The 17,603-nt window shown below is 41.5% G+C and overlaps 1 protein-coding gene across 1 annotated transcript in view; it reads right to left on the minus strand.

The window, feature by feature from the left end:
* Positions 1-17,603, minus strand: part of LOC121622844 (netrin receptor UNC5D-like) — a 148,361-nt gene that overhangs the window by 21,918 nt on the left and 108,840 nt on the right. The window contains exons 5-9 of the mRNA XM_041959859.1: positions 8,020-8,194; positions 6,807-6,974; positions 3,987-4,151; positions 3,659-3,691; positions 1,790-1,975 (exon numbers count right to left, since the gene is read on the minus strand). Coding sequence (XP_041815793.1) covers positions 1,790-1,975; positions 3,659-3,691; positions 3,987-4,151; positions 6,807-6,974; positions 8,020-8,194 — 727 coding nt within the window. The remainder of the gene's footprint in view (positions 1-1,789; positions 1,976-3,658; positions 3,692-3,986; positions 4,152-6,806; positions 6,975-8,019; positions 8,195-17,603) is intronic.

The following is a 17,603-nucleotide window of genomic DNA, read 5'->3' on the forward strand; positions in this document are numbered from 1 at the left end:
GAGATAAGAGCTGCAAATTTGTTTAGAACACAATGTGTGCTTGTTACCACAAGTGTTCACTAAGCATTCATTGCTTGTGGCACACTGATGTTTGCAATAAAGCAGCAAATGCACAGTGTGCTTCATAGATTAAGTTTTATACTGTACGTTATTGGACATTTAGTGCACTACAGCGCAGACAACAAGATCTCCAGAAGGCTCAAGTGAACAAACCGAAAAAATTAAAGCCCCCTAAAGCATTTTAATAATTCATTTTGTTATATCACAATGCAATGAAATGTATGCATAATTCATATATATGTATATATATACACATAAATCCAAAACTGTATGCCTTGCTTGCATGCTCTGCAGTTGAAATTACACACATGACATAAATACGTGAGTACATTTACACTATTTGAATGAAAATAAAGTGCAACAGAATCAGCATGCTCTTAACCAAGTCTGACTCCATTCAGCATCCTCTGTGTGTGTGTGTGTGTGTATGTGTGTATGTGTGTGTGCGTGTGTGTGCGTGCGTGTGTGTGTGTATATGGGCTGAAGAATTCGACCTGTGTCTGGTCTCCCTTCTACATTCGTGCGCAGTTCTTATATTTGAAGGAGACTGACACTTCATTTATATTATAATGTCGTTTCACTGTTTTACCTGGAAAAACTGCAGACTTGATTTAATTTTCTGCAGATTTTTATTGTCATTCGAAACATCAGAGCAAACACAAATAGCACGATTGCAATTGCAGTCATAAATCTACATTTCAGACTGTTTTTTTATAAAATCCTCATATGTTTGACTATTATCAACAGACGGATACACTAATAACACTCACAACAGCCAGAGTAAATCAATAAATACATTTATAACTTCAGCAACAACACTTAATTCTACATTTTCATGGCAAATGCAATCCAAATGCCACTTTCACTGAGCGCAGGGCTATTTTTGTGTGTTTTTGTGCTCATTTTGAGAGTCAAGATGAAGCCATTTGAGCCATGGTGGGTGTACCAGCACGGCCGAGGTTATATTTATGTAAATTAGGTGGTGGAGAGCAATTGTAGTACTTGTTTTTAACTACTCCTTAACAACCTCTTTTTGCAAAGTCAAGAGGAAAGAACATTGTTTGTATCTTCACACTCCCATCACAAAGCTTAAATGCATATCAGAATGCAAAGGGCTGAAGGCAGAGTCGATGCCGGGTTAAACCAGAAGTGGCATCCACAACCGCCGGGTCCACGCCCTGTGCGAGCTCCTTCTCTTTTACTTGATTAAGTACCTGTAGTTATCATACAGCTGCAGGACGGATAGGTGTGTTTCAGCTCCTCTTTTTAATTTATGGGTTTTGCTGAGCATAATTATGCACAAATCAACAGCATGCATATCTTAATTAATTAAATAAATCATCCAACATGGTACCAGACTCCAGCGAATTAACTGCACGACTCGCCGTGCTTTTCCACACGCCACGCTGCTAAAATATTCAGCACATTCTGAAGCTGTCCTCCTCAGGATGTGTACTAAACTCCATCAGATTATTAGAGGGAAATTATTTCGGGAAGCGTTACAAATGGTGCGTATCTGATTTTAGAAAACCAAAGCTCGTGTATCTCACAGAACTTTTCAGATTTGTTCCCTGAAGATCTGAACACAGAATACGTCGACTTTGTTATTCTTATATCAGAGTCTTTTCTCCCAGTTGTTGATGTTCACCGTGGGTTCAGGTTGGGAAGCCTAACCCCGACTTGTGCTTCATGGCACAGTTTTGGGTGGGACACGCGGTTGCTGGCTCACCTTGACGAGACGTCTTGAAGCTGAAGGACTGGAAGCCACCAGTGAGGGCGGAGGAGTCGATGACATCGACGCCGTACTCGCTCTGGCTCCGTCGGTAAAGAGTGACAGCGATGATCAGAAGCACCACCGTCACCACCCCCGCGGCGAGGCCTGAATACAAGGCCACGTCGCTGCTGTTCTCCACACCTTGGAAAGTAAGAGTGAGCAAGAGAGAGGAGCACATTTTTGAGCCACTTTTTGCTTCCTAAGTCTACTGCGCTTAATTAGGAAGCGAGGAGACATTTTCTCCCAGAATAAACTGAAAAACTGTGTTACTGAGGAACATCAGCCGAGTTAAAGTTTTGAAAGTCTTTTATGGGAGTCAAGTCTACCTTGGTTTCAAACTGCTTTTGCGCCTTTTTTGTTTTCTGTTCTGCTCGTTTGCCCTGCATCCTGATGCACAGCCTCATTGTTCCATCCTGGAGTGTTAAAGCTACTAATGAGGAACCTCGGAAGGAAGGCGATTATAATCAACCCAGCACCTGACTGTCATTTCAAACGCCGCTTGGCTCTGGTGTTGGAGGCACTCTGCGTTCCACTGGGATAATGTGACAAAACCAATTCATTAAATTAGCTCATCGGCAATGATTACGCTCTATCTGGTCCCACCAGTACTGCAGCGTCCAACTCCACAAAGAAAAAGAATGAGTAGGAAATAAAGGGCCTGCTAGCTTATTCTTAAAAGATAATGAGATCTGCTCTGAAACAGGACATGCAGAGAAATCCTCTAAGTAGCCTGAAGCTCAAATGAGGAGAAATTGACAAAATATGCAAAGCAGCATTAACGGCTACAGTAGCAGGTTAATTGAGGGCTTGGGAAGTTTTGGGAGCGTGGCTGCATCCTTTTCCCCGTTTTTGACAAAAAAAGTACACAAATACACAAATGTGTTGTAGGACAAGTAAGAAGAACATGCGCCTGTGTGTACTACACAGCAGTAATCAACACATAAATGGCCCATTACGCCAGACAGCAATAATGCATAAAGCAGGGGATATACAGCAGCAAACCACGAGGCTGCCTGCCTTTAAATGCTGTACATAATGCATTTAGAAATTATGGAATTAGGGGAAATTTACAGTGTATTGGCATGGAGGTAAAACTGAAGTAATGATAGTGAAGCTGGGAACAGTGGAAAGAATTGATCAACATCCGTAGCTGTTATTGACACAACTGTACCTGCAGATTACACTTTAACTCCGCAATGTTTATTTGTACAACACAGCAGTAAATGGTATTTCAATTTAATTACTGCTACAGTGCTACTGCTACAAGTGACATGATCCAACATACAGTATGTATTTGTACAAATAGATGAAAATGTATCCCTTCTCACGATGACTTTCTAGCCATCACAATATAAGTGTTACTTTCCATTTTAAACCAAAACACCCTTGGAGTAAAATTAGTGACTTGCTCGGCTGAATCACCAGTTAGATATTTCTCTCACTTACCGCCAGTTCACCATGCTGAATCAAACAAATGGCTGCTGCTGCTGGTCCTCAATAAAAAACCACTGTGTTGGCACTACCCACACCCGTCAAACATGGACTTTGTTACTTCACATCTCTAATAAATAGCAGAAGTGTAGCCTAGCAACAGCTGACACAAGCAGCTCCAGTATAAGTAATTTAGAATGGTGATGATGACACTAAACAAGAGCAGCGAGGCTCTCTGAAAACAAAGAACCAGCCAGTCCATGTGGAGTATTGTCTGGTCATTGTATCAACAAAATTATTGGACGTCTTTCTCCAATTAGAGGCCGTGGTGGTAGACAATTATATCTTTAAAATAACTTGATGGCAGTTGAGGAAAGCTGAGGAGAAACTCACCCTGCGGCTTGGCATCGTGCAGCAACTTCCGATCTGCAGAAGAGAAACATCAGAATTTCTTTCACCTTTTTGAATGTTTTAATTTGACTGCTGTATGGGTATGAATCCATTGCTGTGCGCACTATGTGTCATGCACGTGGAGTGGGTGAATTATGAAGATGGATGAGGGCGACGGTAATGAGCATGATTATAATGACAATCATGATCTAGCCCACACTGGCAAACATTATGAGCAGTAAATCTCTTTAGCGGCAACGACGCTAAACTACTTCTTCCTCTGCGTTAACCAGTGGAAAGAGATGGTGACGGTGACGGTGATGGTACCCACTCTGTGTGCAGAGGCCGCCGGTGCAGTTGTCAGTAGCCAGCGCCACCCCGTCACATAGCCGTCCCCCGTGCTTGGGCTCCGGGGCTGTACACTCTCTGCTGCGCTGCCTCTCACAGTCTGCACTGCACGCCGACCACTCGCTCCACTCTCCCCAGCTGCCATCCACTGAGGGAATCAGGCACAAATACAAATGTTTACCAATACAAGCATGCACATACACAGATCTGATCTGCATAATGCACGGCTAGAGTCCATTGTCATCCCTTAATTCACTCGGGGCTACATGTGTGAACAAAGAAGCTCGTACAAGCAAAGCACAAAAGGAAAAGATGAGAGAAAGATCCAGAAAGAAGCGACTCACATGACAAAGATGCTCACTTTTCTTCTTAAAGATTCAAACACCACGTTGATTCGCTTAAAAGTTTTCTGGGACTTTATGAGAAAACAATTTCAAGGTAAGAGCTGCGCTGCTATCTATATAAAAACATTTTCCTCCTCATGGTGCCAGAATGTTCTGCCGCCTTGCTGACTCGGAGCACAAAGACGCTCTGCTTATGCCACACTCCATCAAGTCTCCTTTCCACCTCCAAATGCTCTAAAAGTTCTCTTCTTCCTGCTAATCTAAACGCAAATGCACCCTGTTTATGTTCAAACTCAAATGCGGTAGAAAGAATCCTTCAGAAGGAGGCAGTTGGCAAAGAGGAGATAATGTTTGCAGGAATGCGCTGCCTTCCCCTGATAATGTTTTTCTTCTTAAACCTGATGAGCGTTTTCTTTGATACTGGTGCTGTGGTTGAAATCATAAAGTTGGGCTTGTCTAGAAAAAACACTCGGGCAGAGCAGATTACATGGAGGTTTTGATAACTGGAACCGCTGCTCTGCTCTTCCTCTCAAAACCTGCTGTTCGCTTCTCTTGCTCAGGTTCTCTTTGTCCCTTTTTTTCCCCACCACTCTCTCATTTTCCATCCATTTTCTTCTCATTTGCTGTTTAATTAAGTTGCACTGCATTAGATAGACACAAACAACTGTCCCTATCAGCAGTGGAGACATGCATTGCATTGATGGTGAAATGTAACTGGTATGACGAAGCACACGTCAAGCTTTTAGAGTGATGTCTTACCTTCCGGGCTGCCACAGCTCTCTGTTCATTTCTGGTATTAAAATCAACTTAGAGAGACTTAAAACTCTCACGGGTAATCAATTGCAGAGAGGATTTTGTTGCCTTTACTTTTTGTCACATTAATTTTAATATTGTGTGGTAATGCATTCATGAGCACCTCTCCACACTGATGCATTCAAGGACTTGCTGACATTGAAAATTACTAGCTGGCTACCAAACAGCAGTGTTTTTAAAGGAATATCTCAACATTTAACTTCAACATTTGAATTAACTCAGCTAAATATGAAAAAAACCTTGCCTAGCAGCACCTCTAAAGATCAAGATCTAAAGAATATTATGTCTTAAGTGTTGAATCTGTACAAACATCAATTTGTGGTTTTATGGAGGGTTGTGTGCTGCACTACTTCTTGTTTAGGCGAAGAAATAGTTCCAACACAAAACTCCCCATAAAACTTCAACAAATTGCTTTTTTGTACAATTTAAACAAACAAGGTTCCACTTCATTGTCATTATACACTACAGGATTGCACAGTAACATGCAGTTATGGCCCCCTCCATGCTACACAAACACAAAATTCAGCCGCATGCATGAGTCAGAGTACTTTGCAATTTGCATCACCTGGCCTTTCCTAATGATGACTGTGAGCGAGCCACAGCACTATCAAGCTAATTACGGTCAGAGAGCTTGGTAAAAGTGATCTGTAAGATCAAATCTCTTGGGGTGCCCAAATTTTTGCCTGCTGCAAAGTGGAATATGAAAAGTAGCACTGAAGAAATACATAGTATTAGTGTAAATCCTGTTTACAAGGGAAATATGCAGTTGTACAGATGTATGTATGTACAGACGTGTATATATAGGTACCTGTACACATAAAAAAAAATATGTACAATATGTGCAGTGCCCCAGTGATATGAAAGTTACAGTTCAAATATGTAATTAAGGTTGTAGTGGGAATGAGCTCAGGGCAAAGGGAGTGGGGTAGTGATGTGAGAAAACAACAGAGATCTGTGCAACTTTCACAGATGCAATGCAATGTATGGAAGAAGATAATGTGTTAGCTAGTGAGCTTTCATTTTCTGATTTTGTTAGCTTTGGACAGAGCCAGACAAGCTGTTGCCCCCCTGCTTCCAGTTTTTATGCAAAGCTAAGCTAACCGCCTGCTGGCTACGGCTTCGTATTTAATGGGCAGATATTAATCCTCTCATGTAACTCTTGGCAAGAAAGCAAATGAGCATATTCCCCATAATGCTGCATTTTCTCATAATGCAGTTGTTGTCACACTGGGGGGCACCCAGCCCCCCACCCAGGGGACATTGCAGATGGGGTGTGGATGACCAGGGTAAAATTTTGAAGTTGAATGAAAAAGATTTATGCAGTGAAAATAAAGAAAAATTTGCTTCCATTTTCATTGTTAATGACTGATAAAAGTTGTGGGGTGGGGGGCATTAACTGTTTCTGCTTTAGAAGGGGGGCATGCAGAGTAAGAAATGACCAATTTCACAATATAGGTCAGGGATGCACTGGATTCTCAGCACCTAAATCTCAAATCTCAGATGTGAATGCACCGCTGGAGTCAATTTGAACAGAGCTTTGAACTGTAGCCTGTGAGGTAGAAGGACACTCTCAAAGCACAGCATGCTTTCAAGCATATGCACAAACACGTGCGGTATGCAGACTTACAGTATGCCTTTGTGCTTACCTGGACACAGTGTGTTGCAGGTGCTCTTCTGTACCGACATGCCCTCACAGAAGGCTCCCCCGTTGAGAGGAGCTGGGTTCGTGCAAGTGCGAGACCGTTTCTGCACGCCGCGACCACAGCGTACATTACAGGGAGACCAGTCTGTCCACGACGACCAGCCTCCGTTCACTGCATGAGCCAAAGGACGAAGGAAAGGGGATGAACAGCGGCTGCAAGAATGAATGCTGGCCTACATTCTGTGGTTAACAACGTACTGTATTTCTGTCAGAAAAAGAACAGCACAGAGGTTCACTCAAAGGTGACAATGAACGTCTTGTCAGGGAAAAAGAGATGTTTTTGTAGGTATGATCAATGGTGTCTTCCCTTCCATTCACTTACACCTCCTCCTCTAATTTGTTGCCTAAAATAATGCAGGATGATTGACTTATCAGCTCAGGAGGCACAGGAAGAAACACTTTGTTCCACTATTGTACATCTGTCTGAGGCTATCAGGAGCAGTAAGGCTGTCAGAGACTTCATTAGCATTAAGGAAATTAATGATTGATGGGCCTCAACAACGGGGTGTCAGAAAGAATTAGATGAATCCCTACAGCCGCTAAATGTCCTCCCTGAAAGAATAAAAATAACAGGATGAAAGGTCAGTAAAATCAGCACTGAAACACTCCAATTAACAAGGTGCTCCTCTGGTGTGAAAGTAGGTGGTGCTGGTATGACTTTATAATTTCACTTTTTCTCCTTTGTCTCCGCAGAGCTCTCCACGGGGCTTTAAAATGCTGGAAACGGAGCCGGACTGCTGCTTCACACAGCGTTCCATGCAAGGCGTTTTCGTGCAGGCAGATAAAAGCCAGGGACTTGTGACAGCCCACATCGCTGCCTTTCCACCACTCGGCTCCTGTAAATATTGTGCCTGTGTCTCCTTGTTTTTACACGAGGGATCACTTGCCCATTACCTGCTCATTAGACTCTTGTGTGAAAAAAGACCACACGCTGCGGTTGAGCAGTGCTTTTATATTAATGACTTTGGGGAATTTGCTTCTGGTGCCAATTTGACAACCTATTTCTGTAGCGAAAATTGATATTTTGATGCAGACAGAAAGCTGTTTGACATTGTTTTGATCATGTGTGCTGCAAACCTAAAGAATTCTGTCGTCGTGCCTTTTTGTTTTTTCTTATGAAGAATAAGAGAAAGTACACCTGAAATCTGATATCTTACCATAGACTACAACACTGGCTGTGGCACTGCGTCTCTTGGCCACAATGTTGCTGGCGACGCAGGTATAGTTTCCAGAATCAGACAGGCGGGATTCAGAGATGATGAGATTATGGTCACCTCTTCTATCAGTGACACCTTCTGAGCTGAGAGGCTCTTCATTTTTCAGCCATTCCACCTAAAAACATTAGAGTACATGAGTTACACAAAGTCTGCTGTTGTCCCCCCAACCTTTTTTGCCTGATAAATGTTGTATGTTGATATATACCAACACACAACCATTTATCCATTGCTTTTAGCTGACTATTTTAACTGTTTATTCATTATTTTTAACCTAACTAATTTTAACCATTTAATCATTAGCCTACTTTTAGCCAGTAAACTATTCCAAGTTAGCGAAATCATTGCTGTTAATGTATAGCGCTAAAAATTCCAACTGTTTATGTATTACTTTTAGCTAACCATACAATTTAAGCTAATGTTATTTATTACTTTTAGCCAGTTATTTCAACTGCTTATCGTTCACTTTTAGCACAAAATAAGCTATTTCAACTGTTTATGCATTACTTTTAGCCACTTAAACTATTCATCACTTTCAGCTAACAGTGCTAAAATGTTTATCCACTACTTTTAGCTAACTCGTTCAAATGTTTTAGCTAATTATTCATGACTTTTAGCTAGCTATTTCAACCGCTTATCATTCATTTTTAGCAGAAAACAAGCTGTTTCAAATGTTTACTTATAACTAAAACTTAGCTAACTTTTCCAACTTTTCAGTTTTAGCTAACAATGTCAAAACTGTTTTTATATTACCTTAGTGATTTCAACTAGTTATTCATATGTTCTTCATTAAACAAGCTAACAATCTTCCTTGCTTGCGTGCTAACTATGGAGGGTTTTAAGAGCAGAAACTTTCTCTCTCTCTGTCAAAAAATGCTTAAATAAATGAAAAAATAATTATATTAGTAAATGCTTAATAAATGAATAAATTATATAATTTAATTTATAATTATATAAACTTAATTGTCATCATAAAAAATAGCAAATTAAAAGAGAGATCAAACATATTTATATATATTTTAACATTCATTGACAGATTTTTAAATCTATTATACCTTTATTTATTTATTCATACTTCATTTTTTACCTTGCTGCAGCGAAATAAATAAATCTGCCAACTTCATCATTCCAGTCTTCACACACCTTGAAAATAACAAAACCTACATCAGAATGCTATTTGTTTGATTTCAGGCCAGCATTCAACACAGTCTCCTCCATGAAACTGATTAGGAAGCTTAGCACTCTGGGCTTGAGTACCACACTCTCACCACACTGGATACTGGACTTCCTCACAAACAGACTCTCTACTAGACACAGACCTCTACAGCACGTGGCAGGACAGGAGGGCTCTGCAACGGGTGATTAAAACCAACCGCAACATCACTGGTACCCCACTGCCACCAAGAATCAGCGATATCGGTGAGGTATCCAACCACATCCCATGCCAAGCAATACAGAAGTATCCACTGCCGTACCACCGGACTACAGAGCAACTTGTTTCCTCAGGCTGTGAGACTCTTCAATTTATCCTCCATACTACACCATAAATAATAGTTTATTTTTATGACTTATTTATTCATCCATTTATATATAAGTAGCATAAAGGGACTAAAATAGCATTTTGTAACAGCCCTGTGTTGTCGAATGATGAATAAATAAACCTCGTACCTTATAACTGTTCCCAGAGTGCAAACCACCCATGGAGAAGCAGCATTGAGTTACTCTGGACCACAGAGTCGCAATGATCTTCCAGAGGATATTAGACTAACACCAACTTTGACCACCGTTAAGTCCAGGTTAAAATCTTGGAAGTCCTCCGCTGCCTTTGACCGAACCTTAAATGCTCATCGTCGCCATTTTGCCCATCTATCCAGTATTCATGTCACTCTTCTTAACATTTTAATTTCCTTCAAAAATGTTTCATTCTTTTAATCTGGATTTCATTGTTTTCCTTTCTTTTATGTTTTTAATGTATTATTTAAAGCACTTTGAATCGCCTTTGCATATGAAATGTGCTACACAAAATAATTGCCTGTTATTACCTTTGAATGACAGTATTTAGAAAGGCGCTCACATATTTATTTAACTGTTGCAGCTGCAGATTTTACAGTTTCAATGATGTGAAATCAAAGTAGAGTAATAGACAGTGGTAAGATTATTTGATAAAATGCATTGGTTGTACTGCTGTCCTGATATGCATTTCCATAGTAACCTTTTAGGGCAATTACTGAGGATTTTCTATGTACAATACAAACTTTTTAATACAGTACAGAAAATGAGAGGGCTATATTCAGTGCAATGAGATATGTTCTTGCATTTGTATTAGTAGTAGTAGTAGTAATAGTAGTAGTAGTAGTAAGTAATAAGGAACTACAAAATAAAGGACGCTCTGTTGATGCTCCTCTCCTCGCATGACTGGCCCTGTAAATTGCTATTAATGTGCCACTGGCTTGAGCTTTTCATTGAGAGAGACGAGCTGGGGCATGAGGGAGTGGGGTTTGATTTATGGCAGTGTATTTGCGGATTAAAAACTCCGCCCTACTGGGAGCGCCGTGTGTTTGTGCACGGGGTTGTACTCCAGTGTGTTTGCGTGCGCGTGTTTGCGTAGAGTGTCCATTTACCGAGGGAATATAACAACAGCCAACAAACTCAGAGATTGCTTTGCTCTTTCGAAGCACCCTGGATGAAAAAATTGAGCTGGGAAATCAATAAATCAGGAGTCATGTTGTCACAACCGTTTTTTTCTCCTCTTGATGGCCCGAGAAGTTTTTCATCATGTGCCTTTGATTTAACTTTTTCATCATTTGGCTCCACAGCTTTCGAGACAACCCAACCGACCACGCTGGTGGGCCGCATCGGTCATTCTGTCAATGCTTGTCTTTATGTTTGTGCCTTTCAGGATTTCACACCTTTAGTGTCTAATCAACCGCTGTGTTGCCGTCCTTGCTGTATCACATTATCCACAGCTGCTCCCATCAGTCTACTCAGTTCTGGAAACAGTCAGTTTTAGCCCTCCGTGGTGGAAAAATTTCTATTTTCACACAAAATCCACCCTTCTTTTGTGGTTTCATTACAGTGGTTATTATATCACCTTCATGCATTTTAAAGGATCATTATTTTTGATTCAAGCACTGACACACTCTCCTATCTATCTATCTATCTATCTATCTATCTATCTATCTATCTATCTATCTATCTATCTATCTATCTATCTATCTATCTATCTATCAGTCTATCTATCAGTCTATCTATCAGTCTATCTATCTATCTATCTATCTACCTACCTACCTACCTACCTACCTACCTACCTACCTACCTACCTATAAATATAGAGAAAAGTCTGTTACACAGTTGTTCTTCCCCTAAGGCTTACCTTCTCTAATCGACTGTGGCTCTATCTCGTATCTGGGAAGTAGAGAATTAACCTTGACAAATAGGAGGTTTGTGCTTCATGCCCTTCTCTGCAAATAATGCAGCCTCTTTCACGAAAAAGGATGTCAGAGGTGAGCTCTGCTGTTTTCACCGGGGTCACATTATACATCGTCTGTGTGTTGTCTGCAGTATTTGGAAAGATTCTCCCTCAAAGGCACCTCTATTGTAAGACTAAACATCTCTAATGTTTAAACCCAAAAGCACGACTCTGAGACGGAGTTCAAGTTCGGGCGAGGTTGAAAAGTCAAAACCAGGCAGGCGGGGGAGATGAGGCAAGCTGATCCAATAGGGGATCAGGGTAGCGAGCAGGTGCCCTGAGGCAGGAAGGGATCATAAACTCAGGGAGGTGGAGAACATGGCTGGATTGCTGAGGCAGAAGCACAACAGACAATCTGGCAGGGAATGACTGGATGAGCGGGCTGGTGCATGTGCCACTGGGCTGATGGGGAAGAGGGAGCAGGCCTGCAGGTGGACGGGACCAAAGGGGGCGGCGGAGGAGTTCTTGCATGGCAAGAGGAGAAAAGCAGTGTGACATTGTGACAGGCGAAGCCTTCAGAAGCGGAGCTGATAATGAACCAACAGCTGACTTTTTGAACTGACCGGGAGGTTATCTGTCGTTACACAAGCAAAAAAAAAAAATAGAGGAAAATTCATCCTGCAGCTCCTGTCTTTTCTTTTTCTTCACTCTCAATAAAATGCAGGCTATTTTTACTGCATGTGGTGTTCTGAGGAGAGGAAAGGTCGCATTAATCACACGGGGATGAAGCTATTGGTCAAAAACTATTAGATAAGAATAACTTGTATAATTATAAAAGCTGAGTGTTATAAGGTCAGGTTTGCAACTACAACTACTGCATATCAATTCAAACACAAATTGCTGCTGTACTTCCACTCGGCGCATTAACTTATATGATATCAAATTACTCGGAAATACATCTCCATTTATTCCAGGGAGGGAAAACAGCTAAAAGTATTTTCCTGCAGGCTGCGGGCGGCTATAAACAAGTGTGATGTAGAAACATAATGTGGGGAATTCTCTGAATTGAAAATTAACCCTCAACCCTTTGTTCCCTCCCGACGTGGATTCAGACGAGATGCATATTTATCGAGTAGTGCCAAAATTGAACTTGACAGCTACCAGGATTTAACCATTATGTGGTGTAAATTGAATATATTTCAGCGTTTAGCGGATAATATGTCACCTCAGGAAATACAGAGTAAGACTAAATGCATTGCCTAAAGAAAAAAAAAGAAGAAAAAAAATTCGGAGACGTGTCTCACTGTTTTATATTAAACACATTTTTTTCAATGACAAATGTAATTTCTATCAGAATGCAGCAAGTAAAAATAATGAGGTGAATAAATGTGCAACTACCGCCTATTTTGCAGCCATTGGCCATTAATCAGGTGTTAAAGCAATGCAGAGAAGTGTTTTTTACTCGGTTACAGTCTACCATAAAGAAAGCATGAAGTCATTGGTATGCATTAAATCTGTGTTACTCATCGACCTGTTAGGTGCTGAGCACAGGATCAGGGGCCCTTATGATACAATACTAAAAGGTGAATAAATTAACCTTATTAGCCTTCAAAAGTTATCTATCAACAACAACAATATTGTTCACCCCACTGGAGGAATCAAAGGTCCAGCATCTGTGAAATAACCCCAAGATTTCTTAAATCTGAGTCACAGAATCGACGCCGCTTGTATCTTTTCATAAAGAGGGTGAGTGATCAACCTCTCCTAACTTTTTCTTTCTTTGGCACTGACTGTGGGGATGAAAGAAAATGAGACTTATTGGAGAGTCCAGATGGGATTTGATGCTTGCCAGTAAGGAAGCACCTGTGACTCCAGAGGTGGCACACCTGACCATTCAACCAGGTGCGTCCACTGAAAAAGCTGCGTCCACTGTGCAGGTAGGATATATAAAAGTAGTAGATGGCTCAGGTGCTCTGTTTGCGAGTACTTCTCTACAGTGGCCTCCTCTGTTGCTGTTTTAAACCTTGGCCCAAGCCCTGACACCATATTGACGATCCCCATCAGCGGCACCTCTTACGGGATATGTCAATATGATATTAGGCGACAAGCTCATGGCTTATGATTAAAACTTTTTAATCATATTTTCTTATATACTTGAGGTAACATGAGGACAGGGACTGCTGTGGCACCAAACACTGAATCAATGGGTGTAAGTGAAACACAGTTTTCTTGATGACACAGACAAAGAGAAGTGTATTTGCTGTGGATCAGTCATCATCATGGCACCTGGTCGGGTTAACAGGGTCAGCATCGAAACCAGTCTCCACCAGGAAGTGCCCCCCTCTCTCACATATTAAATCAACCGTTAACATTACTTCACCATTTGCCAAAGGAGTGTGTGCCTCCACCATTATGACACCCCCCTGCAGAGTGGCTGGCATGCACTGTAGAGCCCTCTGACATGATGCTCGGCCACTCAATCCTCATTGAGGATTCAAGGATGGATGGAGGACGGAAGATTTTCTGGCAGGCTCATCCCAACCTGCCTGAGTGTGTTGTTAACACTGCTGGAATGTATGACGAAGTACATTTACTCAATTGAGGTACTTAACTTGAGTTTTTCCATTCTATGCTGCATTTCAGAAGCAACTATTGCACTTTTCACTACATTTATTCGACTTTAGATACTTTGCAGACTGAGAATATTAATACAAAACATGATACTAATAAATTATGATGCATTATTAGAGATTAAGATACCCAACAGCATCAAGTTGTTACAATTAGCCCCACCTTTACCAGCTGCAACATTAAAGTCACGCTTAAACGACTTGGCAATACCATAATATATATTTTTCTGATATGCTAAAATACTTTTACTTTAGTACTTTTGATATATTTTTGATGCTAATACTGTAAGTAAAACTTTGAATGCAGAACTTTTACTAACAAAGTACTTCCACACTGCAGTATTGCTGCCTCAATGTATATAAAATATGTGAATACCTCTTCCACTACTGGGTTTTGTACAAATTACAACCAACACTACACACTGGAGAGGACAATTCACACCAATTTGTGGAAATAATTCTGATTTCTGAATGTTAAAGTATTATATATGATAATGTGACTCTAATCACATTAACCACGTGAAACCCTCCAAACTTTACTGTAATAAAACATACATTTGTGAGGTAAGAGTAGCTTTTACACTAAACAAGAAAGATTTCTTAATCAGTGTCATAAATAATTAAAAAGGTAATTTCACAGGTCTGCTTAAACCAATCACTGTGATGTTCACCGAAGGAGGACGGCTGCGGTCTCGTGCCGCCAGAGTCCGCTCTGGCGCTCACAAACGTGCGCCATTTGAGTGGTTTTTTAGCTTCTTGCAACCGCACTTAAAAACACGACAACTTTCTAATCAATCCTTTTTAGTTGGTATCGATAACAAGCGAGCCGTGTTGGAGTGTTGATGTATCGATTAGTGCGGCATCGATCTGCCCTTCACTGAGGATCATTCACTCAGCCTCTCTGCAGCACTGCTGAATCTTTCAGGGTCTCATGTGTCTGTAGATCTGGTCCTGGCTCTGTCTCGTACTGTGGATGTGCGTATTGTGCACACTATTGTTTATCTTCATGTCTTTATTTGTGTTATATTTGTACTCATTTGTGTTTTTAAAAAGTATGTTGTTGCATGTATTCATAGAAAGACGAAGGGCTGCTTTTTTTTAAAATAAGGTGAGCGTTTCTTTCTCATGCTAACGTTAGCGGCCACCTCGCCTGGAAACGATCAAGACGTTCAGTTCTGACTCCTAATCGCATTCCTGCGATCACAGCGAGACTAGAGGGACAATTACGTGGTCAGTTACACTGGAGAAGACAACAACCGGGGCTGTTAAATGGATTCCCTTAATTTGCAAATCTGTTCCGCAGAAGGCCGTATGAGCTCAGTGAGCGAAAAGGACGAGTGTGACGGAAGTGGAGTCGAAAGGTGCGGCTTCTTCAAATCACTTTAAAGCGTCAGCTGTGGTCTTCTTCAGTGTAACTGACCACATAATTGTCCCTCTAGTCTCGCTGTGATCGTAGCAGAAGGATTTCTGTGAATTCTCTCTTTGGTGGCGGGCTTTCGTTTTCCGATGGCCCTTATCTCAGAGGATACACACTCTTAAGTAAATTAAAATAATCGCCTCGTCCTTCGGTTGGTTTCCCGTCTCATGTTTTTGCTTTGATTCGTCTCTCTCGCTCTGCCCCTCCTTCGGTCTTCTCCAGTGTTTGCTGCAGGAAGTGCACAAACGCAGCAATTTGCATTCTGCGTCGGTCCTAGAGTCTCCCCTTCGGGGAAAGCGATAGAGAGATGCACATGCTGATGAGAAGGCAGGGACAGGACAGACTCAAATGAGGCTGATAAGCCAGTGCCTGGGGAGGACAGGAAACGGATTTGCTTAATTGGCAAATTTGTTCCACTTAGATAGCAGCAACCGGCGCTGAACTACACAACACCTACCCCAGCTAGCCAGGCCTCATGGCAGTCTGCTGGTGGTGAGGTATCAAGGTCACCATGTTGACTATTAGCGGCTCATTCCAACTGCGTCCCTCTCAAAGTTTTCACCGCAGCTTCTGTCTTGTTCGTTCGTTTGCAGCCACAGTGGACATCAACTGGAATGAGCTCATGATGTATTGAAAGCAGCATCAGATGGTCAGCGGGGGGGTCGAACCATCATTTTTCTGATAGCTTCAAGCTGTTTGAAGAGGTTGAGATGAGAGAGCCAACAGGCCTGGAGCACTCTGTGCAGACATGTGCAGAAAGGTTTTAACTCAAACTCCCCCCCCCCCAAAAAAAAGCACATCCTGCTCAAGTCATTCCCATTCCTCCCTGCATCAGGCCTAAACACTCAATTATTCTGAAAGCATATGTAATGACCCACATTTACAATCATTTAAATGGGAAGTGAAAGCGACATGCAGACGATTACAAAGCATTGCAGTAGGGTTTGTGCCATCTGATTCAATTAAGGTTGAGTTTCATTAACAAGCGTCCTCCTCCTTTCATTTCCCTCATGCCTGCACCCTCCTCCGCCTTCCCTCAGCCATCTATGGCCTTTTCTCAATGCAACAATGACTTTCATGAAATTGCATTAAACAAATTAGCCTTCCAAATCTGACAGCAGCATATTCTAGAGGCGGGGGTGGCTAAACCCTTGTTGTGTCCTTGGTTTATCTCCACACCATCTCTGGAAATGTTATGTTCATCACTGAATAATTACATTTTAAGCACTGCAAATGACTTTGGATGAGAGGCTTGATGATTAATTACACTTGGTAAAGAATACTTGGGTGGTTAATGTGGGGCTAATGATTGTAAAACAGTTTTTTTCTGAAGTTATTGGAAACTTTTTTTTCTTTTTTGCATGACCTTACAAAGCAGAGAGACACTTTCACTTAGTTCTTTGCTTGGGTGTCGTGCAGTAGATGTTCGACAGCTTCCTCCTAAAGTCAGACTTTAACATGAACCGTCCTTCACGCAGGACAAAATAGTCACTTTCTTGATTGTGATAAATACGTCCTATATGAGTTTAAAGAATTAATAATTAATATTAATGAGAATTTGAGGCCTGAAAAAAAGGCCCTGTTGCTTCATGCCTCCGTTGAGATTTGGAGGTTTTAAACAATCCTGACTGGTTCGGCTTTCAGCTACTACGCTTAGTCAGTCATTTGCAGATACTTTCCAAAATAACATCCCATAATGACGAGTGAGCTTGAGATATGCAGGGTCGCTTTGTGAGGCTACAAAATGCGATGAATAAAAAGTGCAGCCGTGTCACAGAAAATGATGCTTTCCTGATGGCTCTGATGGCGCCCTAATTGTTTTCTTGGAGCTACATTCATTATGCAGTCATCACTATGAGCACGATTTTATCCTCCGATGATTCTGATTGGAGTTCACACTTTATTCCTCTCAAGCTGAACTGGAATTTCAATTCACCCTCCCCCACGCGACAGCCTGTCGCGCCAATCAAATCAGCAGCACCGACATCGTCAGTCAGAATAAGAGCGTAGGGGGCGCTGTCGCTGCGGATAAATCAATCAAATCTAAACCAACTGACCAATTAAGTCTCAG

The sequence above is a fragment of the Chelmon rostratus genome, chromosome 19 (assembly GCF_017976325.1).
Source record: "Chelmon rostratus isolate fCheRos1 chromosome 19, fCheRos1.pri, whole genome shotgun sequence".
In the NCBI taxonomy this organism is placed as follows: domain Eukaryota; kingdom Metazoa; phylum Chordata; class Actinopteri; order Chaetodontiformes; family Chaetodontidae; genus Chelmon; species Chelmon rostratus.